The sequence below is a fragment of the Larimichthys crocea genome, chromosome IX, assembly GCF_000972845.2.
Source record: "Larimichthys crocea isolate SSNF chromosome IX, L_crocea_2.0, whole genome shotgun sequence".
Classification (NCBI taxonomy): Eukaryota; Metazoa; Chordata; class Actinopteri; family Sciaenidae; genus Larimichthys; species Larimichthys crocea.
In genome coordinates, this window is record NC_040019.1 from 6,916,464 (window position 1) to 6,942,676 (window position 26,213).

The following is a 26,213-nucleotide window of genomic DNA, read 5'->3' on the forward strand; positions in this document are numbered from 1 at the left end:
CCGGATGAGAGTGTCCATCCTCGTGGCTTGAATTTATGCAGACTGTCTTCATTCACTGGTTTCCACACACACACACACACACACACACACACGCACACACACACACACACACACACATACATAAGAAAGAGGAGAGAGCACAAAAAAAATCTGCCTCGAGAAGGTGGGAGGTGTCACGTGGTTTGTATCTCCAGCCAATCAGGAGTAAGTGCGCATTGCGATCCTGTGCAGAAGGATTGTTTTATTAAAGGGTTGGTAGTGATCAATGAGAGAGTGGAGCTGTCCACGGTGCTCAAAGTTACCTCATGATTTGCTGACTTTCAGCGGCAAAGACAGCTCCACGTCCATATCTATTTAAAAAAATAAAAACACCACGTGTGTGTATTTATACATTATGTAACGTTACATTTAAACTGTTTTTTAAACTGTTGTTTGCTTTGTGAGATCATGCACACAGAGAGACAACTTTACGACTCCAATGCAACCGAAGGCTTGTGAGCAATCTGTGCAGCTCTTACTGAAATCCACACCACAAATACAAAAACATAACTCCAATATAGCCCTAACAGCCCTTAGACTAAATTTGTTGCTGCTGCTGCTGCTGCTGCAACGCCAGGACGTGTGGATGATTGGGTTTCAGCCTTTGGTTTATGCCTCCACAGCTGCTCAATCTCGGGCAGTTGGCTGTATTTCCTCGGGGTGATATAACTCTTCTACTCCATTAATAACGCAGCTACCCGCGGCCACATCAATCGGTTGATAGCTGCAGACACGAAACCCTTGGACATATAGGTAGCTACAAGGGGCCCCCTGCACGGTCACATGGTCATCGGGCCAATGAGCTGAATGGAAAGCAGGCACCTTGTAAATCAGCCGTGACAAGCAGAGCTACGTCTGTTTTCTATGATGTCGATAAATGAGGAGGAGGTGGTGGTGGTGGGGGGAAGAAGTCAGGAATTTATGAATAGGACTGGCTGATGAGTGTTGTGCGCAAAAGCTGTATTACATGTGTGGAGGATGGCGGTGTTTGACAATGCAGAGATGTGATGTTTTTTTAAAGTGGAAAAAAATGAGCTTTTATATTTGATACTTTTAAAAAAAACTTCTTTGGTTGCAGTTGCAGGAAGAAGTTACTTTATTGTCTCTTGGTGAAAAAAAAAATAAAATAAAAAATATATATATATATGTAAAAGTAAATCTCCAAACAAAGAAAGAAAGAAAAATTCTGTGTAGTTTCTGTTGATCCTGATGAAATAAGGGTGGGCTTCACATCCCAATGGTTGCAACCTGTCCATGACGTCGAGACAGTTGTTTTGGTCCCCTCTGCCCAATCGGAGGCTCCGCTCACATTCTACCGGAGCCGAAATGGGTCTATTCATGCCGCGGCTCTGTCCTCCCGTAAGTACCATAACGCCCTTCGTCGGGTGCTCTGTGGTACCCGACTGCTGCTTTAAACAGCAGCACTGACATGGAAACCCCATTGCAGCTGCAGAACGATTTCTTTCCAGAGCAGCAGTTCCAGCACTGTAAGTACCAGCACTACTGCGGGCGGGAGGATCGACTGGGCAAGCAGCACGACCAATGCTGCACCTGCAATAACTGCACCTGTGATGCGAGGAAAAGCCTCGTCTTTCGCGGGACGTCGCCGACCACTGTGGGAACTTTAAGGACACCTTCGGAAACGTCTTCGAGGCAAGGTTGTCAGTACAGCGTCTGCGAGTTCACACCCTCTAGTCATGGTAGTTCATCCAGGCATCATCATCCTCACCATCAGCAGCAGCAGCAGCAGCAGCAGCAGCAGCATTGCCGCGATCGGCAGCAGCGGGGCAGCCTGGGCAGCAGCCACAAAGACAGTAACTCCTACAATGAAATAGCCATGAGCAGCTGCAGATACAACGGCGGCGTAATGCGGCCGCTGAGCAACTTGAGCTCGTCCCGCAGAAACATACACGAGTTTGATTCCGAGTCCCAGCCTTTGCAGCCCATCTCAGCCGCAGATGCGTCGGACACTTTAGTATCCAAGCCGGAGAATAATTCGACCACCCTGATGCCTTACGCATCGGGAGACGGAGGTGGAGGCTGCAGCCACGGCGGCTGTAAATCGGGTAAAAAGAAGAACCAGAACATTGGGGAAAAGCTTGGACACAGGAGGGCCTTGTTTGAGAAAAGGAAGCGGCTCAGCGACTATGCTTTAATCTTTGGGATGTTTGGGATCGTTGTTATGGTTATAGAGACTGAACTCTCATGGGGAGCTTATGGAAAGGTGCGTATTTTCTCTAATTAAGTGACTAACAGAGCAAAGCCTTTTTAAAAAAAACTTATATCAAAAGTGTTAAAGCTACTTTAAATAACTGCAAAGTGTCCCATGTAGTCACATTGTCTCATGCAGGCCAAAAAAAAAAAAAAAAAAGGCCCAACAGCTGTCCAACCATGAAGGGGAACCCCAATAATACATGAAAATATATCACATGGATTTTTACATGCATGTGTTGTCATTACAGCTGCGTCGTTAGAATGTGATTTTTTTTTTAATGTCATGATGTTGTGTCTTGTTTGGCTTTAGTGTTGTTGCTCTTTTCCAGGAGTCCCTGTATTCATTAGCTCTAAAATGCCTGATAAGCCTTTCTACAATCATTCTCCTGGGGCTGATTATCATATACCATGCAAGAGAGATACAGGTAATGTTGAAAACACTCTTTTCTTATTCTTCATGTGTTGATGTTGTTGAAGGGTCAAGCTGTCTGCTCCAACAGTAAATGTTAAAAAATGTCCACACACTTGCTGCTTAACGGGATGTCACAAATGGGTTTGATCATCAGTGAGTTTTGTGGGAAATTGCCCTGAGCGTTTAAGAAAAATATCTTATTTATTGACTTATAACCAAGGCAAATAACTTCTTGTGAAAGCAAGTGAAGTGTTAAATTTCTCTTTCTCTGCAGACAGTGTAATTATTTGGTTACTTGATATGAAGAGGCTTTAGCAGCTTTATTTTTTACTTTCTTCCATTCCTAAGTGAAAATCTATGCAGCCCTGTGATTGCATGAATGACTGTAGTAGAGCGCTCATCATCTTTTGAAGCCACATTAACACTTCATTATACATTTTGATAAGATTTAAGAACTCCTCGCAGGGCTCGGTGGATGGACATGGATTGTCAGCGTTCCCCTGAGATGTTCCAACACTTGGACAGCTTTATGACCTTGCCTCGGAGCATTGTTGCATTACTTACACTTCCTCCTCCTGCGCTTCAGCACTTGTGTCTTTGTTGAACAGCAACAAAATGAATGGGGCCACTTTCTGCAGGGTGGACATATGTTGCCAGAAAGCTTTCATGTATTAGATACTTCCTTTTTTTTTTTCAATTAAATCAACCTAAAAGGGAAAACCTCATTTGAAAAGAAACACAGCTCAAGCATTTTCTCCAATCTTGAATGGCTCCATGTTTAATCATGTTAATGGATTTTCTTACTCCTAAATAAGAGGGTGATTTTTTTAAAAATGCCTTTAGCTAAATTATGTGCTGATACAGCTGTTTTTATATATGCTCTTATTGCATAAGAACACATGTTACTTCTTATATTTTGAATTAGCTACACTATGTTCATCAGGCTTGTTGGTATATTTAGTACTTTCAAGTCCCAGGAGAGTATCAGTCACTGAAATAGCCCAACAGTAAAATGTGTCGCCCCTTCAGATGTCACATTGTAAACCTTTCTTTATGAGGGATGACAGAAATGCACAGACATCATTACCATATTTCAATGCATAACACAAGTGCTTTCATCTCCCCTGCAGACACTTCCCAGTGGCTGTTTATAAATTAGAAACCATACTGTACGTTTGCATGAGAGTATCATATTCATTCTTCCCTCCGTTGGCCTCCGCACCTTTTACTCTAATCCTGTGTAAATTATTTAATTCACAAACGGAGCTTTTTCACCTCTTGCTTGTGCGAACTTTCCTTGATGCTGAATAATGTAATGACGCAAAAGGTGCATTCCTCATCACAGCAGGTTCCCCCTGTTTAGTGACTTTTACAACAGATTGTGTTAAATTGGTAGTTGTGCCTCAGCTGTACGTTTATGGTCCCTGTTCACAATAAAAACCAGTTAAATGCTTAAGCACTGAATTGTGCTGCATACTTTTGGTCACTCTTTCTCATTTATTACTGTCGGGATGCAGCAACACATCTGGATTCATAAATATGGTGATGATGGCAGTTTTAAAAAGCTAAAAACCTTCTCTTTCACACACTAAAAATGGCCGTGAAGCAATATTTTTTTTGCTTCGCTACAGGCGAGCTGAAAATTTTCATTTAAGCTCTAAAACCAGCTTTTCTTTCCACTCCTTTAATTGTCAGTGGCTGCACATTTACCCCACAGGAAGGCTGTTTCAATCCCCTTTGATCCAGACTCCTCCGACAGTCACGTCAATATCCAAAACATTTTTCACCCTGGATAGCTCGCTCTTCACAACGTTTCCTCTTTTGCTGACCTAGAAAACTTTATTAAGGCAATTGTTTGCCTCAGAGTTGATTGCTGCAATGCACTTTTCACCACATATCCCCTTTCCACAATGATTTATATACAATTTATTCAAACGTAGAAGCCCGGACACTTAAATGAATCAGAAAACATTGTCACGTCACTGCAGTCTTACTCACTCCCTTCTGCTTCTCTCTAAATGTACAAGTTGATTATAAGGTCTATATTCTAATTCATCAAGTCCCCTTTGGAACAAACTACCAGCCAGTTTCTGGAAACTGACTCTGTCTTACTATTTAAATCCAGTTCATTGTGTTTATACTTCAACTTCCACCACACCAGCTGCTCCTTTGCTTCCCTGCCTGAGGGCCTTTTGTGCCTGTTGTCGCTTGTCTGTCATTACTTGGTTCCTGCAGACTGACATATGTGCTTACACACACACACACACAGACAAATTAATTCTAAATCCATCTGGCTAATGACGCACACATGCACACATAGTGGCAGTGTGCGTGTGTGTGTGTGAGTGCTTCTCTCACTTTTTTCAGCTTTCAGCTGATAAAAATGTGATTTCACATCATATACGTTAAAAAGACAAATGAATTGTGTAAAGCTCTGTTGTTTATCAGACTACCTGCTCAGTTAAAGCCGTTTCATTCAAACTCCATCATCCTAGTTGGTAACAGGCGCCTGCTTTAACGTTTAACATTCCAGTCAGACTCCCGAAAAATCAAAAGAACCAGCGATATCATCTTTCTATCCCACGCATTCTTCTTCTTGTCAAAATCTGGTGCCTACATTACCCACAATGCAACTTAACTGCTAACAGATTCAAGTGTGTTATGTTAGTAGCGGATGATGTAGTCTCTGGCCACTTGCCTCAAACGGGTTATGGAGATCTGGTAAATTCGCTTCTTTCTCCACAGCAACACATTTTTTTCTTTTTCAAACTTGTAGTCCACAGATCAAACCAGCGCTGACTCACCTGAGGCAACTGATCAGATCAGCTCCCTCTGGAACCACCAAAGGCTTTATCCTTCACATATGCAGTAATACTCCCCAAGATCTATGAACGGACTTTGATGTGTAAAATTGGTGGAGTTTCCCTTTTATTAAAAACCTGCAGTCTCTAAACCCCAAGCTCACATTACTCGACTGATGACACACAAGTCATTTTCTCAGACTTTTCAAAGCTCCTCCAGAGCCTCTATTTTCAAAGGTAGTGCTGTACTCTCAATAATTAGTGAATTGACAGATGAAATCTGTGGAGTGTCCTTTTAAATCATAACTTTCTGACATAGAATTTTACTGAAAGGTTCAACATGTAAGACTTAAGCAGAACTGTAAGTTTTCATCAGTGTTTAATCACTGAAAATGACTTTTTGTTACTTTAGAATGAACCTTTAATATCTACAGATGTTGTAGGTCCTCTTCCACGTAGTCCACCATGTTTCTACAGAGGTCCAGAACAGATAAACCGGCTCTAGACAGGATTTTTTTAGATCTTTTTTTGTGCTATTCTTTGCTATCCTAGATTCTCGTTCACATTTGGAAGGACGGGATAAGGCTAGATAATTGCAACTTCACCGCCACTAAATCCTACACACTGGTGCTTTAACAAACACTTCTGGCTAACCCACTCCAAGCGTCGCACTAAATACTTTTAACAGTATCTTCTGTCGTCTTATTCACTATAATAATTTAAACCAATGTCCTTGGTTTGTGTTTTGTGTGTTGATGCTCTAGTGTTTGCGGTATTAGCAGAGTAATATTTCTAAAGTGCACTTTTCCATGTGGGAAATTTAGCTCCTGCAGTGAAATAGATTATGCATGCACATCCATGTGTACTCACAGATGCCTGTCAGATGTAGACGCATAAGTCAGGGTGATGAAATATTTCCCCACCACTTCTAGCCTGTTAAAACTGATTTACTTGTCAAAGACGGTGCCCTCTCTTTCTTTCCTTTTTCTCTTTTTTTACAGGGTCTTACAACAGGAAGTTTTTTTTTTTCTCCTCAAAGTGACTGAAAACTCAAAAGGTCAGGCCAGACAGGAGAGATGTTGGACACCAGCTGCCATTTGAATTGTTTAGGGATACATCTGCTGTGCTGCAATGGCAGTGATGGCTGACCTACGGAGCCAAGTGCATTAACAGAGAGAGACGGTCTGTCCATGTCCTGCTAAATGTCCTTAGATTTGTCCCAGCATCTACAATTAGGAGAAATGATGATTTTATTTATTTATTATTATTTCTCCTTGAAATGTTATCCGCCTGATTCAGTCCCCCGTCATGCCTTTTGTTGACAGCTGGCGATTCGCCCGAGGAATTTTTAGACTTTTTAGTTGGGTTGAGTTTGCTGTGTTGGCAGTCAGCGACATACTGTACAATATGAGTGGAAATGGAGAGGTTAGAGTTTGTAGCTGCTTCATGACTTTGATTTGTCATTGTCAAAGTCTGATATGAGCTATAAGCTGAGAGCGTCTTACCGCTCTCTCTGCTCAGATGGTTGATGAGTTCACCTTATTCCTAAACAGACAGAGGCTGACATTTTGAAAGTTTTCTCTTCTTCTCTCATCAAAGGCTCTTTGCCGAGGGCCATTTGTGTTGAGGCCATTGCTATGGCGTCGTACCTTGTGATGACAGTTCTGCTGAGTTTTCTTATACTAATGCATAATGCTTTGGGGGCCTGTTCTGTCTTTGACACGTACTTTTGTGATAAAAGTCGAGCGCTGATGTTTCACAGTCACACAGTATTCAATTTTACAATCTACAGAAAAGATAAAATAACAACAAATTGCCCAAACTGTGCCAGCGAATCCTGCCAAAGTCAAACTTGGCCATGCTTGTCAGACCGCCCCTGGGTGGTGTGTATGTGTCAGAGATATGGTGTAACTGCAGGAGACACTCTGCATTTCTCACAGTGAAATCTGTCCTCTACCTGAGACTCCAGACTGGAGTCAGATAACCACCACTGGCTGGTGACCTCAATGTTTTCACTGAACGTACAGTCTTTCAAGGGCAGAGGCACGCAACCTCCCAAAGAGTCGAGAATCCTAAAAATTATTTATTGATGGCATTTACTAAATTGTGTTCCGCACGTGACTTTAAACTTTAAACGTGCGGATGATTTTTAGGTTTATTAATGTGAGCGACTTGGCTGCAGCAGCAGCAGCAGCAGCAGCAACACTTTACCGAAAGAAAGATTTATATGTGCTGTTTAGTTTGGTGCAGAGAGGCTTTACTTAACTTGAATAGAAGAATGTATATGCAAATGTGAGGCTTAATTTCAGAAACAAAAGCAAACTGAAACGGCAACAGCTTCAGATTTACTCAGCAAAGTGGTCTGTTAGTGGCTCACTTTGATATCATAAATAAAGTATTGCATTAATGTCTAATTGGGCTGAACCTCCCAACCTAATTCACTAATGAGATTGAGCGATTTCATTCTCAGTGACAAGATATATGTTCCCATCTCCACATTACACAGATTAAATATTGAGCTGGACTCCATTAGTTATATTGAGCGTAGTGAAACCAGTAACCAACCCAGCTAACGTCGTAGATGAGCCGCTCTGAGACAGGCAGGGGACGTTCCCAGGACATCTTGTGCTGTAGTGTCTCTTAACCTGACATCAATGAAACTTTCCCATGACGAGTGAGGGGCACGCACTCGTGATTCGACTGTCTATCAAGCAAGTGACAGCTGGATTTGTTCACTGTTTGGCCCTCTGAGAGCTGAGGTTTAACGTGTGTGCTGTTGTATTATGTGTGGCGATACCAATTTTTGGAAAAGTGAGGACATTTTAGTCAGGGTAAGATATTAGATTTACGTACTGCGATACATGTAACATGTGCATGTGTCTATATGATAAAATAAACAAGGACTTAAAGGGTCAGTTCACCCAAATCTGCCATTTTTCGGTGAAGTTATCTGCAGCTCTGCAGATAGTTTTGACTTGCCCACATTTGATGTTATCCTCTATCTCGGTTTAGTGGGTTTTCAAGTGTACGAGGGACATTGTTGCTGTTGAGTTTTTAGACCCTCCCCTCTTTTACCGTCTAAAGCTGCCTTCACGTGATAAGAGATTTTCACTTAGCTCGCTGTGATGTAAGTGCAAAGCAGGCAGAGACAAAGTGCAGTACTGTCAGCAGAAATATATTCGTCTTCACCAAATCAAATCAGAATTTCTACTTGACAAAATATTGGGATATACTGTCGCTAAACAGACTGTTTCTGATGACTTTTCCTGGTGAGATCGTGGTATGTTTGGTTCTGTTTTTAAGCTAAAAATCTGTGCCGCTGGCCTCCATCATGTTGGCTGTGCTGCCTCTTCTGCCTCCTGGCTAATCTAAAAATCATTGGGGGACCTGAGTTGGGCCGAATGACATCTGGGTGTTAAAACAAGCCATCTGTAACAGCACCTACCTGTCAATCAAAGCAGCCATGCTGGTAATTATGCATAACTTAAAGCTTTAATATAATTTGAGTGGTGAGTTAAAATAAATTTCACCTTCAGTACAGTTGTCATGAACGGGGAAATTATCTGCAGTGAGCAAAACTGTTTTCTTGTACCAGGCTGTTTATTTGTGCTGTGAATTTGGGCATTTTAACATTGGAGCTTATGGAGATTGATATGTTCTGTAGCCAGCCTCAAGTGGTCGCTCGAGGAATTACAGTTTTTGGCACTTCCACGTTGGCTTCATTTGAGTTCTAGGCTCAGTCACATACAGCTGTTATCTTATTGGTTGGGCTTTTAAAAAAAAAGGTCAGCAGCAACAAAGGTCAAAGTTGAAATGATTTGAACTTTGAACTTTGAGCTTGGTGGTAATTTCGAGCAGTGTGTACCGCCAAGGTGAGCGGGTCGCCTAGCTGGGAGTCACTGCTCTCCCCAGATGAAATCAATGGCACAGCCAGCACATATCATGTGCAATATTGCTCTGTTGTTCAATTACTTTTGTCCAGACTGAAATTTCTCATCAAGCCTTTAATTACCATTAGACTTTGTACAGACATTTAGGGTCTCCAGAGGATGAATCATGCTGACTTTGATGATCTAGCACCACCATGATGTTGACATTTGTGATTTAGAGTGAAATATCTCAACAACTATTACATGGTTCGCTATGAAATCTGTCCTAGATAGCTATGTCCCCCTCGGGATGAACTTGAATAACTTTGCTGATCTCTTACTAAATCTAGCAGCAGCATCAAAACAAAATGTTAAAGGTCCAGTGTGTAGGATTTAAGGGTCTCTATTTACAGAATATGGCAGGAAAAAAATATAATATTCATAACTATGTTTTTGTTAGTGTATAATCACCTGGTCCACCATGTTGAGCAATCATCAGAATGAACAAACTGGCTCTAGATAGGGTTTTCATTTTTAATTTGCAGTACCAGGGTTGCAATCAGCAACTACACCACTAGATGTCACTAAATCCTACACACTGCACCTTTAATTTATCCAAAACTTTGGTTTATAACTGAATACCTGCAAAACTAATGACATGCTCGGCTCAATTGTGCCTTGGGTTCAGTGCCTATTAGTAAATGTAACAATACAATAACATGCTAAATTAAAATAAATATGTTAAACATTATACTTACTTAAAGCTTAAAGTACTAGCCCTTTAAGTAACTATATTATATTACAAATTCTCCACATTCTTGTTTGCAGGTTTCATTTTAAAACCTGATGCAGTTTTACGATTCCCACTTTAAAGAACACTTTTTGTCCATCTCCATCTTCTCGATTTGTATAATTGCATTATTTCCTATGAAAATAAAAGAAAACAATTAGTGACCAAAATGTACTTGACCATTACAAATTTAAGTGGGGATTTTTGCCCCTGTAAACATCTATTAGTGGTTTTATATTGCTTTAAAATCCTCACATATCTGCCATTCTCTAAGTTCCTTTCAGCCTTTGTAGACACGTTTTTAACTGTGACTTCAATTTTAAATACCCTTTACTTGCTGTGTTTAAATGATTTGTGAGCCTCCTGTAACTAATTTAAAAGTGTCCTGTCTCATCAGCTTTGTGTTTTTTTTATGCCTGCCTCTCAGAGTCTTTTTTTTTTAGTATACAGTTTAAGGTTTTTCCACTGCTGATGTAGTTTCCTCCACCTCTCAGTCATAACTGTTGGTTCTGCTGCTAGCATGGAATATTTGATGCTCTGAGGTAAAGGGCCCTTGAGTATTGTATTTCAGGTCATCCATTACCATAATTGCTTTTACCCAACAAGTAGGCTTTCCTTATGCAACCTGCGCTTAAATGTTTAATTACATTGTTTTGAGGTAACAAACTTTTTAACTGCTTTTGACGGGTCGGGTTTGTTGTTGAAAATGTAAAATAAAACGCTGCTCGTGCTGTGTGCAAACAATAGATTTAGCTGCTTTCAGAGCCCTAATTCTGTAAGTAAGAAACCATAGCAGTGTGGAGTCACAGCTTGTGTTTCCGTGTCTACATTACACTCACTTGGAAAGCCGAACAAGACGAGCTGTGGTTAGAGTTACACACTTCTCTGACAGATGTCAGTTTGTTAAAGGAGCTCGGTGTCGTTCATTTGATATGAACAACTGCCTCTGAAAATTTAATTCACGTGTTTTCTGTGTTTGGGGGGAAACTTTGATTGTAGCCTTTAAATAAATATAAATGAGGCTTTGTGGGACAGTTGTACTGTTTGTTCAGAGACGTGTGTTAGTTGTAGCTTGTTCTGTTTTGGTTGTAATGTGCCAGCTTGTTGACAGTTGATATTTCTTCTACAGTGGCTGTTGGACATATAATTGGCTCAGAAGCTATATAAAAAAAAAAGAAGCGTGCACAGTGGTTCAGTGCAGTTTGTGTGTTGGAGTGAAGCGGGCGGCTGTAGTGTCCGAGCGCCTCCAAAGCTGTCAAGCTGTAGTAGGTGAAGCATTCATGTATGTCTGTGAGAAAAGTGTCAGCGTTATTGATTTTTCCATATGCTTTGTCTGTCCTTGAACATGTTGAATGGGTGCTTTCTTCTTGATGTGAGAAATATGACTATTTCAGCAATTCGATTTTTATGTAACATATCACGGCTAAATTTACAATCTAGGTCACTGATCCCATTAGCCCTCCAGGAGTGGGACAGTTTTTTCTTTTTTTTTACTTCTATAATGAGAAAATCCAAATTAAACTAAATGGAGACTCTTTGGCAAGATGCCACGTCTTGGTGTGTGCCACCAGTGTGTGCTGAATATTAGGAACATTTTATATCTCAGAGATATATCCAGTATATTTCAGATACAGAAAAACTGGGATGGGTGCGGCTCCCCAGTTATTGATATTTGGTTTGACATAGAGAAAATTGCAACACCCACCCATCTAATTCCTCAACTCAATTCCGATTTCAAGCTTAATGTGTTAATGGAACAATAATTTGTAAAGAGCCCGGATTGCACATTAGTAGTGAAATTACCAATTGCCACAATTATGATAAACATAACAAATGGTGCATTTTGTTAACAAAGCATTCCAGCTGCTCTCTTCTACATTTGAACCAAGAGTCAGGCCGACTAAATGAACAGTTATTACCACCGTTACTGAATAAACCAACAGCCAGCAGCTCCGTGGTTACTGAGGAGCGATCAGGATCATATCTTATGTAGATACCTGAGATAATGTCATATCTTCACCAGTAAAACAGGTTGGTGCTGTTATAATCAAGCGCCAACCTCTGTGGCTGTGAAGTGAAACCATTGCAGAAGTGCCAGAAACTGCAGTTCCTCAAACGTCCACTTGAGACTGGCTACAGTACAGAACAAGTTAGTCCCTAAAAAATAAGTAACGATAAGTCCCCATGTTAAATTGTCCAACTTCACAGCAGAAATAAACATGTTTACAGCCTGGTACAAAAAACTGTTTTGGTCTCTATAGCTAATTTCCCCGTTTTATGACTTTAAGAATAAAGTGAAGCGAAAAAAGACTCTTTTTCTCTTGAGAGAGATTATGTTCAGTCCCTAAATAAAGCTCTCCATTTACTGTTTCTGAAGTATTATATTGACATATCGACCCTTAACTACAAAGCAAGCTGAAGCCCTGATACGGAGACATAATTGTTGTCATCTGCAAAAGTACCTTTCTGCTCCACGGTACGCACAAACAGCACACTTTAACTTTTTCAGTGTATCTATTCTGTCCCGCACAACCCTGTTGAGAATAAGCACAGTTACAGAGAATGGATGGATGGCTCATGGAAGAATAGGATAAAATAAAAATCACAGACCTTGAAAAAATGAAAGATCCTCTTTTCTGAACACACTTATTTGTTATTACATTTCTCCTTACTGTGGGTAATGCCGGCAGGTATTTGTGAGGAAAGGTCCAAACTGTCATCTGCTAATACAATCCTGTCTGTGGAGGTGCTAAACTGTAAGCAGAAGCATTGTACTGTATGTGCATATTTTCATTCGAAATCCTGAGAAGTCACCGGACGTCGCATAATTCATCACTGAGCATATTAAGGAGGTTTCCTCCAAAATGTGATCATGTGCAGTTTTTCCTTTTCTCTATCTTTAGAGCGGCTTCTGCTCACATGGCAAAAACAGCCGCCAGGAAACCTCGCTTGAATTTGCTGACGGCAACATTTTGTGAAATATCTACTGCCAGTTGTTGACGGCCTGTACACAGGCACAGGACCTTGAGGTGATTGAGTGGATAGAGCAGGAGCAGCTGTGGAGAAGTATCAGTGTGTCGTGTCAAAACGAGGAATTATTTGACAAATATTGGTGAAGCTAATACGGTTTGATCGCATTTAATCCTCAACCTACACTGGCAAGTAAAAAAAAAAAATCAGCAAGAAGAGTAAGATTGAGATAGTGTTTCTACGAAAGAAAGCATGATGAGGGCTCACTGTGAACAAGCCGGCGATGGCGGTCATGGGTTTAGTCGTTAGTTCAGGGTGAATGCACAGAGCAGTGAATCTTCTGGGCGAGGGTGAGCGTAGATTGGATTGAAAGTGATGAAGAGGAGGGAAGGGATGAACAACAGGATGGAGCAGCAGGAGCAGCAGAGGTGACCATGTGAGGAAGCTTGTGTATATGACAAAGGACAGGGTGGAGAAGAGTGATGAGGGGTGTTGAAATCCGCCCACACCAAAGTCCCCAGTGGAACAGCCTACCTTCTGGTCGGGGTGGCCAGGCGACCAGAATCTAATGCTAATGTGGAGGCGGCAGATGTTCTCATCAGTATAATGCTTTGAAGTTGAAAATACTTACTGCAAGCTACTAATGTAACACTTTTCTTTGTGGGAGAGAAAAACGGAGTAAGTAGAGAAATGTGTAGAAATGTAGAAACAGACTTTTTTATGTTAGATATCAGATCCAAAGATGATGTCTTCAGATGTTTTGTTCAACTAAAATTCAAATAGCCAGTTCGCACTGATGCTCTTGTTTGAGAAGCAGGAACCAGACAATGTTTCTCATCATGCTTGCTTGAAAAATTACATAAACGATGAATCGATCGTCAAAATAGTTGCCTGTTGTTTTCTGCAAATCAGCTAATCGATTAATTGACTAATTGTTCCAGCTCTAATATTGACTTTCCACCTTCCACACAGCCATTTCATTTAATATGAAAATCAAACTTGGGAGTGCTTGAATCTTATAATCATTTATAATAACACTCGTAATTAATCACAAGGATTTTCATACCCGTACAGCAAACAGCAGAGGAAAATTATTAGCTACAAAGCAGGACATGAAAGCCTATAAAACATAACTGTATTCTTTGGATAATGCATTCAGAAAAACAAAGGCATAATATTTCAGTGTTGCAGCCTTTATCAGATGCCCTTCTGAGGGACATTTCTGGCCTTGGACGAGTCTCGTGTCCTCTCTTTATCATCGTTTTAATGTTGTTTTTTTCTTCCTCCTCCACCAAATATTGTTTTGAATCAATTTTATTCTCTTTAAAAAGTTCAAAATTTGTGTTATGTATATATATCATTTGTTTTAAATGGGTAACAAAACTGCTATGGTTTTTTAGAAATTCGACTTTAGATTTTAGAAAAATGTGATTTAATGACTCACGCTATTTGTGACTTATTGTTTAATGGGTTTAATGATTTCCTGCAGCTTGCCGTGTCACCATGATGGAAGTTTTAGATGTTTTTTTACCCTCCATCGGCCTCACCGTGCCCTTTCATTGCAGTTATTTATGGTGGACAACGCAGCCGATGACTGGAGGATAGCCATGACATATGAGCGCATCTTCTTCATCTGCCTGGAGATCCTGGTATGCGCCATCCACCCCATCCCAGGGAACTACACCTTCACCTGGACGGCACGCCTGGCCTACTCCTACGTGCCATCCAAGACGGATGCGGACGTGGACATCATCCTGTCCATCCCCATGTTCCTACGGCTGTACCTCATCGCTCGTGTCATGCTGCTGCACAGCAAGCTCTTCACGGACGCCTCGTCCCGCAGCATCGGTGCACTCAACAAGATTAACTTTAACACACGCTTTGTGATGAAGACCCTCATGACCATCTGTCCCGGCACTGTGCTGCTGGTCTTCACCATCTCGCTGTGGATCATCGCTGCATGGACTGTGAGAGCTTGCGAGAGGTGCCTGGATCAGTTTCTCACGCTATGCTGCACTGCTCAGCATGAAACATAGATAAGGCATAAAAATAGATAATGCACACATCTTAGGTCTCTGATCATCAATATGTGAAGAGTTATAAGAAAAGATTAGATGCCTGAAGTATTCTGATAACGTATTTAATCTTATGTTTAGTAATATGTTGGATTTTTTTCTTAAAGTGAAGCTATAGTGCTTTGTTTTTTTTATGAACCTATGCCATTTATTATTTATTACAGGTATCATGACAATCAGGACATAACCAGCAACTTTCTAGGAGCCATGTGGTTGATCTCAATCACGTTTCTTACCATTGGATATGGGGATATGGTCCCAAACACATACTGTGGGAAAGGAGTCTGCCTCCTGACTGGCATTATGGTGAGAAAAACGGACTTAGCTTCAGTTTTTTTTAAGTTTCAGGATTTGTAAAAGTGACAGAAAGTAACTCACATGCTTCAAATCTTTCATGGCTGCAAACAAAATAAGTAAAAAAATCTACATTGTATATTTGTGCCTGTCCATTTGTGTGACTTCACAGGGTGCTGGCTGCACTGCCTTGGTGGTGGCTGTGGTGGCAAAGAAACTGGAATTAACCAAAGCTGAAAAACATGTCCATAATTTTATGATGGACACCCAGCTAACAAAAAGAGTAAGTGAAAGCTCTGTATTGGTTCATTTTGACATCACAGATAGTTCGTCTTTCTGTGTTCTTGACCAAATGTCACTCTCCCTTTCACTCAGGTGAAAAACACAGCTGCGAATGTTCTCAGGGAGACGTGGCTCATCTATAAGAACACCAAACTGGTGAGGAAGATGGACCACGCCAGAGTCAGGAAGCATCAGAGGAAATTTCTCCAAGCCATTCACCAGTAGGTACCACTCTCTGAAGCCTGCCTCCCGCTACCACTCCCACCACCACCTGCCATTCATCTTGGTCTAATACCTTTTATCCAGCAGTGTGTTCACTTAAATTCACCGATGCAACACCAACCTGAAATCTGAATTGTTTGACACCTGTAGCAAATATATGTGCTCATATTTTTGAAGGATGTTTCACCTGACTTGTCTAACTTTAAATTTGCAGATGTGATAATGAGTTGGCCTGTTGATTCTGTGGTAAAATATGCAAGGGCTCAAAAAAAATGTATCCACTCGAGGTTCTTGTAATCCATTTGTATTAGAGTCAGAGTAAGAGCTGTCAGGATGAAAGTTGCATATTTTATCTGTGTATGAGAATGGGACATTTTCCCATGATACCCTGGAAGTAGTCAGTCTTTCAGCCGCCTCAGTTTTACAGAAGCTTTCCTGAAAAAAAAACTAATTTTACCCTGAAATATTCTCGAGTTACAGAATTCACAGCAGTATGATATTGATCTTTCTCCCTCTCTCACCTTTTGCTGTCAGATTGACTCTTGTGTGTGTTTCTCTGGCTGTATGTCAGCTTGTATGCTGACCTCAGGGGCTGACACATCTGGGTTTCTATTTTTCTAGGCTGGTCAGACACTTACCTGTCAGCTAGTCTTTTAGTGGGTCCCCGAGGACTCCCGAAGTGCTATCTAACTCCAAAACAGTATTGATTTAAGCCTCACCTCGCTCTTGTTTTTCTTCAACCTACAGTCGCACATCCAGCCTGTGGCTTCTTTAAATAAATGGCAATTAACTCAGTGCTTTATTAAAACAAGTGACTAGATTTACGAGAATGTTGTTATTGTGTAGCTTAATGCTCAAGTAAAATGTCCCCTTTTTGTATGTTTGTTTGCTTTCTGTGGTTTTATGTATGTATCTGGGTCTTTGTGGTCTCCCATATGCAACTTTGATTTGCTCATGAATCTTTTGAACATACATTTATGTTTTAAAGACATTAGGGTGTTTTAATTACAAAGTCAAGAAATACAAGACGTGTCTGCTGCTGCTGCTGCTGCTGCTGCTGCTGCTGCTGCAACCCACATCCAGATTTGTGGCGTTTAATAGCGTTTCGTCATGGTTGCTTTGTCGAGTCATTATGCCCTTGCTGTCGTATTGAGGCGATTCGCAGCGGTGATGACAATGTCTCATGTCTACCTCCTGTTCTTTAGGACAACCTAATAATGGAAATCCCTCTGAGCTAAAGCTAAATCTATACAGAACCAGATTCTGTGGGAAAAAAAGTCACGTCCAGCTCTGTGTGCAAGGACAACTACCCGGCATGGTGTCATCCTTCTGTCACACCTTTATCTCATAAAGATTTTGTTTCGTTTAGGATGTGTTCACAGGCCTTATCTTTGAGGTTTTTAAGTATTTCTTGCAGCCTAGGTGAAGGGTGTGATACCCAAGCTTTGGATTGAGATGAATGTAGGACAGGAAGAGGCCTGACAGCGAGCAGATCGCTCAAGTAAAGTGTTGGAAAAGGCCTACAGCCTTCCTTGACCTGACACGGGGCGATGGTAAACATCAAATCAGATATCGCTGTGCCTGTTTCCTCTGGTCAAAGCGGCACAGACAGTGTGAACAACTTCTCTCAGAGGTTCTCATCAGTCACTGTAAAGGATGTGAGGTGTAAACAGTTGTTAAAAAGAGCCATAGATGCTTTGAGGCACTGTCTGTGTCGGTGAATGTTTACTGACGTTAACAGGAAGTTTTCTTTGATTTACTCGTATTTCTGATAACTACTGTGGAAAAAAAGGGGATTACACTAAGAGATCAAACAGAGCTGCAGCTGCCGGGAGCACAAAGAGATATAACACACTAGTTGCAAGAAAGAGTAAGTTGAGAATAAATCGTTGCTGCTGTTCAGAGATGAGGTGACAGTGTAGAGATGAGGGTTACAGCAGCCAGACTAGCAAACAGATTTTGCCATCTGAATATGTTGATCTGATGTTGTAATAATTCATTTGTCTACTTCATGTTTCCTTTTTTTCCTGTTTGTGTCGACACAATGCAATAGAGCTCGAAAGTAAGTCTTCGCCTCACATGTAGATACAGACCTGTTGTGTGCATGCTAACGAGAGCTTGTCCTTGAACCCGATAATGTGACTAAAAAAAAAAAATTACACTCCCTCATTTGATAAGTGAAATTCATGCCACACACACACACACACACACACACACACGCACAAAACAAACGTTGTAGTTTGCAACGATTGAATTGTTTCACACGACACGATCGTAATGCTGCCAGATTGTTTCATTTAAGCCGCTTCAGAGGTTTTTATTAGACGTGTGTTCAACTGAGTAGCATGTCAATTTGATAAAAAATGCACATTAGTCTCACATTTTTTCATTCAACGTTATGTGACGCAAACAAACAGCAAGCACAAACACCTCTTTATTGACACACGTTGCACATTGTAAACACACCCACGGATGCATTTAAAATGAATTTCAATTATCGGTGATGGAGGGTGTTTTTCTTTCCATTTCTGCATGGATGTGATGAGAATTTGATCTTTAATCAGAAAGCCACTGATTAAACTCCAGTCAACTGTGCTTTCACGTACCGAAGGATGACGACTAGAGCTCTACAGGAGACAGACCTGCAGTAGCACAAGTATATAATTTATGATATCCCTCAAGACATGTTTTACAACGTAGCAGCCATGCTCATACAGATCAGGGCTCAGGGTCATCTTTCGGCGTGTGGAACCATTGTTACGCCTGTTACTACATTTGCAGCCACACTTTCCTCCATTTCTCTGTTGGATGACACAGTAGCAAAGACACTGATCCGGTGTTATCATGGCCAGTCAACAGCATATTAACACGGACATGTAGCTTTCGTGAATCTGTGCTCTCAGAACAATTAACAGAGTTTGCTATAGACACTGTTTAAACACTCCTGAGGTCATTCGGATGGTGCATTTCAACACACCACGGGCATGATGTTGCACGCATGCAACCAAATGTCTTACAGTATGTTTCAGGCCATAACATCTGTTAAGTCGAGTGTTTCAGTGCAGTCAGATCCCCCTTTGGGAATGCTGTCCCTTCCCATCCACAAGGTTGAAGTGGGAATCATAGCAGGAAGTGTGACAGTGAGTGCTTGTTAGCTCAGAGATCAGTGCATTTGAGAAACAGCTAAGTGACCTGAGTGGAAGGTCAGGGTAAAGGCTCCGAGCAATCCCGTTTGAGCCCGAGAGGCCCCGACTGTGACCGACAGCGTGAAGCTGTCAGCTGGGACGGAAAGAAAAAGGTTGCAGAATGTCCACCCTGTCCATTAAGCTGAAGAAAAATGAGCATTTCTCTCCACAATGAGGTAAACGGAGGTCATGACAAAGAAAGCAAGTCAGGAGGGGTAAAAAAAAAGAAAAGAAAAATATGGCGCAGCACTAACTGAGATTGCCTTAACTGATTTAGTGGGGTATTGAAAACCTTAGCATAGCCGTTTTCTCCTGATGAATAGCAAGCAGATTTAGAGTGCCCATTCAAAAGGAGAACTGCCCATGAGGAGTGATTGACTGAGGGAAAGAGACACATTGCATACTAAAGACAGGCCAAGTAGGCTTCCTCATCCCGACCTCGAGCCGCCCTGTGTTTCGACCCCGTCTGACAGCTATTGGTCATCCAATTGTGAAATGTGCAATTTTAACAGGTCTTACATCAACTGCAAAGTCATGTAACATTGAATATGTGTTATCTTTCATCACTTTAAACACCTTCCTTTTTTTTATTTCATTTAATGACTTGATTAATAAACATAGCTGATTAATGCAACAGTATCTTGTACTTGTCTTTAGAGTCTGCTCTGTATGAAGCATTTCGGTCCTCAGTTGTCAGGACATCCTTCCTTGCCTGTAGTTTCCTTTAGTGACTCCTGTGGCACCCTCTGTTGGTCTGACCTGTCATCTTCGTTCCACATTTGCCTGTCTGCGGGAAAACAGAGAAATGATCCTGCACTGCATGAAAATGGGCATATCTGAGCTAATTATCAGACTACCCAGGGGCCCCTTAAATCCCTTCTCGATCTTCATTACTGCCTTCAATTCACGCACAACCCTAATGATCACCCTACACTGCGTTCATGTCTTAGATAGTTATATATTTTTTTAAATGTTTTAATCAAAATCTGAACCATTGGCATACTTGCCCTCACGACGTTAGTCTGTGTTATGTCCTCATTTTAATTTAACACGCGTGGATGATTTAGGGAACTCTTTAATATCTTGAAACCACGTGAGTCCGACACGCTACAATACTGCACAGTTGCTGTTTTTGAGCCCCCTGAGAGGATGAATAAAAACAGGCTTTACACGCCTAATTAAACACACAAGATGTGAATAATTTAAACATGTATGTATGGAGTAGGTGAGTTAATTTTTGCAGGCTTTTCATGTAAAAAAAAATGGCCTTTTGTGATTTTTTTTTTGTTAAACGAGTAATGTATAATTTACTATTCATGATGCAAGATTAACAGGATTCCTTTGAGCTGCAAATTGTGAGGGAAAACACACAGTACGTGCAGATTACTGCTGTCAAAAGGTTAAACATTAGTCTTCACTGAAAACAATGTTTGATATCTGTGAGTCACAAATAATTCATCGACTTACAAAAGTTGGTTTAACCAGAAGGAGAACTTTAGATGTTTAGTGATGTTTAGATATTATGTGAGTCCTCCTCATTCTTCTAGTTTGTATGTATTGGTTGAGTAGGACGTAGAGCTGGTCTCATTCACCTCAGTGGCAGCTCTCCCTCCCTCCCTCCTCCCTCTGTGGTCTCCTTTCCACTTGCATGCAGCTCAACCAAACAGACTGACCCCTGCATTTTTCTACACACATCCTGTGCATGTCCTAGGAGTGCTCTCCATGTGTATGCCTTGTGTGTGCACAAATTTAATGCAAAAAAAAAAAATTCTGATAGCGTTAATTTATTGGGTTCTGAATGGTCTTGTGTTCAGATTGAGAAGTGTTAAAATGGAGCAACGCAAGCTGAATGACCAAGCAAACTCACTAGTGGACCTTGCTAAGGTAAGCTAGACTAACTGCTGCATTGTACATGAGGATAGACAACTATCCTGATAAGTTTCTTTCCTTTGTGTGATTGAATTCAGTGCATGCCAGCTCACTCGCTGAATTAGTTGTGTTTTCTGATATAATCAAAGTCTACAGGTGTCAAATAAACAGACAGGCTGTTCACAAGGTGATTAAAATAAATCTGTGTGATGATTCTTGGTTGTCTGCTCTCACCTGAACTTCTCATCTTTTGGGTTTGAAATAATCACATTTTATTTTTACAGTGTAAACTACTACTACCCCCAGGACGTGTTCGCCTGAAAATTACTGAATAATCGTAACAAGAAATCCCCTTTTGTCTCTGTGCCGTTTTTTTTTTTTTTTTTACGTTATGTATTCTCTGATGTTTGTCTCCAGATGCACTAAACAGAAGTTGACAAACCTTAGGGAAAGACCAGGCAGCACGCCAGCCTGACACAGCAGAAACAGTAACCTGGGAAGGGAGACACACACTGTGATCTGATGATTCAGCCAGAAGTGAAAGCAGAGAAAGAAAGAAAGAAAGAAAGAAAGAAAGAAAGAGAGGAGAGAAAGGCAGAGAGCTTTGACATTCAAAAGTACAAAACATTCAAACTGGATTCAGGCCAGCATGTCACGAGCGGTATCGGTTAATATTGCCCGATCACCCTGTGCTGTAAAACGGATGTGACATTGGATAAGGTGGCTTATAGCCAGTGGCACTCACAGCTGGGTCTGTAATCTGTTGTTATAAGAGTCTGTTACCATAAGAGTGCGGTGTAGCTTCGGTCCCTCCGTGCTCTCAGTGGAAAGATGGAGCTAAATAGAGCTGAACATATCATTGGCAGCTGCATTACCACTGCAGTGCAATGTGAAATTCCTCAGATCACAATGTATCCCCTTAACTCATTATCTCTCCTACAGTCGAATATAGGATGGTGTGTTTTTTTGTTGAAGTGATGCACTGTTTGGGTGAATGTTGTTTTTCTTCTTTCTGAACTACATGTTGTTAAACCGCATAACTGATGTTGGTATTTCTGTCACATCCTCCTGTCCATAAAATGGTTGCTAGTTGAAGTGGATCTATAATAATCATATATATATATCTTCATCCATCAGATTCATCCTCTATTTATGTTTTTTGTTCCCCCCTGGTTAACTAGACCTCTTTTCTTGGTCTCTAGCATTTTGTGTCATCACTATTTCATGTGTTCTTGTTAGATTTCATGATTTACAGATGAGGCCCAGACTTTAGGGTTAGTTCAGTCCACAAGCTTCCTCAGTGCAATTCATTTCTTAGTCATAGAAAAGATTGTAAAAGTATTTGTTTACCATCACGTGAACTGTTTAAATATTGAATTGCAAATGTGACAAGATGACAAGAAATCAAAGATTAGATTTGTGTCTGTGTACAATGCAACACAGTGAAATCTTTGTCTCCACTAGCTGTCAGGCTGAAAGGTGTCAGTGCTACTTTAGACAGACAACCTAACCCACATAAACAACCTATCCCATTATTCCCACCTCAAATCAGAGGAGGACAAGGTAAGTGATGGATGGCATCGCCTCTAGGCTGCCAGGGATTATTAGCCCTCCACTGAATAATACCTCAGAAACCGCCCTCCAGCAGCATCACTCCCACACCTCAAATGTGACATGGATTTCTTAGAGTGTTGTTGACTTTTTTCTTCTTCTTTTTTTTTTCACAGACTTGAGCCTCGAGAGCTAAAATGCAGCAGCTGTAGTATATTTTTAAATTGTTTATGAACAGATAGTTGATGTATCAAAAGAGCAGAAAGCTTCATCATCAGCAGGTACCTTTGCTGTCTCCTCAAGGTCATGTACTGTGGACTGCATGGAAACACGAACTCTTGTAAAGTGGTCATATAAAATCTACCCTTCTCAGACAGGCTTTAACTGAACACTGCTGGTTGTCAAGGTTGTAACTATTAAACTTAAAAATAATTTGATGTTTTTTTATGTGGACTTTCCCGCTTTTAACCTCTGCTACCCCAAAACTGGCAGACAATGAGACAGTCACTTGGAAATTTCGAGATTCACTTTAACTTTTCTAGAATTTGGTTTGTCAATTAGGCTTCTTTTCTCATTAGTAACTGATATGTAATCTGTGTTAGATGCTGAGATTATAGCATAGGTCCACATGTTTTCAGCTTTTGTCATAAGACAATACCCACATGCTCATATGTACATTGAATGAGTTTCCTGCAATTGTTTCTCTTGTGTTTTTAGTCCTAAATTTGTGTCTTTGTGTTATTGTCACTCACACTGTAGCTCTGCAAAAGTCTTATCTATTGAAGCACAAAAAGGGAACTGAAAAGACTTTAATTTTGGAAGATACCCACTTAAATTGTCTAATTCAGACTAATGCAGCTGCATATTGGCTGCTTTAAAATGCATTTTTACCCAGTATGAGAACTGTGGATTTTATCCCCCATCACATACATAGACATCACTTTAGAGGGGGATCTCTAAAGTAGCAGTACAGATGTGAACCTATCCTTTAATTGCTTTTGTGTCAGACAATTAACAGTTGATAATGGCTGCTCTATTCACAAGGGTCTTTTGGTTTATATCATTTAAAGTCGGCTGCAGTCTGAGCAGAATGTGTTGAGAAAGAAAGTTAATCTCTTCGATTTCTTTTTCAGAATGAACTCTTTCAACTGCAATTTGACTGAATCCTGTGTTTTTTATCTATAACTGTGTCTGTTAATAATGGACACATACAGTGTTGTCCATTAAAAATACCACTAATTTGGACATTGACCATGCTAAGTGTGTTTCCTTTCCCCTGTTCCAGACTCAGAATATCATGTATGACATGATATCGGACTTGAATGAGAGAGGAGAGGACATGGAGAAGAGGATTGCCCTGCTGGAGACAAAGCTGGAGACTCTACTGAGTAATTTGCAGGCTCTGCCGGGACTCATCAGCCAGGTCATCAGCCAGCAGCACAGGGACTTCCTGGAGGTGCAGCTCCAGCCTTATGACAAACACAGCCCTGAGCGCTCACAGTCAGTGTCCAGACGGAGGTCGTCCTCCACAGCACCACCCACCTCCTCCGAGAGCAGCTAGAGTCCAAGGGGAATGCCTCCACTGAAGACTTTTGCCATCATATGGCCAAGTTGCATTTATCGTAAAGCCTTATGGTTTCAATAAGTATTATCCAAATTCTGATGACAGAATCCAAGATACTGGGGACAATGCATTTTAATGGATAACTTCATGCTGTTATTTGTTTTTTATTACCTCAAAAGATGTTGTTATCCTTGCTCTGGTGACATGACCACAAATAATGGCGCTTCCCTCAGTAAAAACTAAAAGGCCTATCGATGGGGGTACGATAAGAGCTCTACTCCATCTCTATGCAGAGATAGCCAGTTTTAGGTGGCAAGGTTACCACGTGTGAAACTATTGCACTAAAATAGTGCTTCTCACAGACTTTGTGCTTCTGCTGGCTTGATTCAGTTGCCGTGTTCCTCAAAGCAAACTGAGAAACCACTGAGAAATTAGTCAGGGAGCATGACAGTGATATTGAGGAAAAGTGCTGTGTTTGATGGACTGGAGTGAACTGACACCAGAGGGCAGATGAAAATCGCTCCTTCACACTGTCACTCAGAGATAACTTAAAAAGCTTGAAATGAGGAAAAAAAAGCATATATCTTTTAGGTTAGAAACAGCATCAACTATAGCGGTTTTCTTTTGCAGAGTGTCCCTGTAGAATGACTATTTTTGGGGCGACGTTGCAAATAATTTAATCCTCTAGTCAAAATGAATGCATCAAAATCTGTACTTGCACTTACTTTTTAATCAATGCACTTCAATGCTGACTGACGTATGATATAAAGATGCGTTGCTCATTAAAAGAAGAACATTTGAGATGTTTGGGCATGGGTTTATTATTGTCAATTCTCGAGTTGTGGCTATTGTTAATGAATCAAAAGTCAAAGCCCTTTTATTCTGTTTCTGTTTTTCAAAAAGAAGCATTCGCTCAGACCTGCAGAGGTCTGTGGAAATGCATTGAGTGATCACAAACTCGGTAATTATCCCTTGTCTTGCTGTGTCTCACCTCCTGTCCCTCCTTCCTGTGCTATTTATGCTTGCTGTCACCCCAGCTGGGCAACAACAAATGCTGAACAACAACTCGCTGAAACCATATCTACCTTTTAAAAAGAAAATGCCTATTTTTATATATTTTGATGAGGACAAGCACACCTCCTACAACTAAACAAACAACAAAGGGGATGTATAGTGACAGATTCAGCATATCTAGCACATGGGTTAATATATCTTGGACTGGAGTTAAGGTACATACAGTACATAAAGTCATCTATTGGGTTCTCTTCTGAAATTAATTATAAACTATTGAAAAAATCTGCATCATTCTTCAAATTGCATTTATTTTTTACAGCATATACTAAGTTTAAATGACACTGTTGGCTGATCCGGAAGAGCAATATTCAAGAGACAAACTGGTAAATCTACCTGCAGTGGCTGGCATTCATTAGGTTTTTAGATTATGTTTTAATGTCAAAAGTCAAATTAAAATATTTAAATTTAAACAAAATATCCTCCTTGGCCTTTCCTACAGTCTATGTTCATATATATAACTGTATGAAAAGCCATGATGTGGCCAATATACCCTGAAGACATTCATATTCACTGTATACACATAGTGAGTTGTTAATGCAACCTTTTCGAGGTTCACAGAGAATAGCATGAGTCAGAGGAGATCTGGTCAAATCAGCAAAACAGATCTTGTTCAACCAGCCCACCCACTAACCAACAAGTCAATCGGATGGTCAACAGAATGACAGATGTTCAGTCCACAAACTTCAGCAACATAGAAACCAATGAGAGATTATACTGTATGCGACTTAAACAATAAACAATTAAACAATAAAAATATACAATTTGACAAGTGTGTCCTTTTTCATTGTGTGGGAACTGGTATTAAATACGACTTGTTAGAAGTGCGTTTGTGTGTCCCTGCAAAAACAAGTAAGACAGTTACATTGATATAACTGTATGAGATGTCATTTATGTGGCAACCTTTCTTGATTTTTCAGGATCAACCATGCATTCAACGGGATCAACCAAAAAGTGGAGACAAATCAAATAGGTCTGTCTGAGTGTACACCCTCACTAAATTTT

The 26,213-nt window shown here is 40.7% G+C and overlaps 1 protein-coding gene across 3 annotated transcripts; it reads left to right on the forward strand.

The window, feature by feature from the left end:
• The first annotated feature begins 1,279 nt into the window (after positions 1-1,279).
• kcnn2 (potassium calcium-activated channel subfamily N member 2) lies at positions 1,280-25,930 on the forward strand. Of its 3 annotated transcripts, none has more exons than XM_019271887.2 (9): positions 1,281-2,263; positions 2,583-2,678; positions 14,661-15,079; positions 15,335-15,476; positions 15,637-15,747; positions 15,840-15,967; positions 18,022-18,030; positions 20,968-21,037; positions 23,859-25,930. In XM_019271887.2, exons 1-9 carry the CDS (start codon positions 1,469-1,471, stop codon positions 24,132-24,134), a joined length of 2,046 nt encoding a protein of 681 aa, XP_019127432.2. In that variant the 5' UTR covers positions 1,281-1,468; the 3' UTR covers positions 24,135-25,930. The 3 variants fall into 3 exon arrangements, with proteins under 3 accessions (XP_019127434.2, XP_019127432.2, XP_019127433.2); XM_019271888.2 differs by having other exon boundaries at positions 2,586-2,678; XM_019271889.2 differs by lacking the exons at positions 18,022-18,030; positions 20,968-21,037 and having other exon boundaries at positions 1,280-2,263; positions 23,859-23,980.
• The last annotated feature ends 283 nt before the right edge of the window (positions 25,931-26,213 follow it).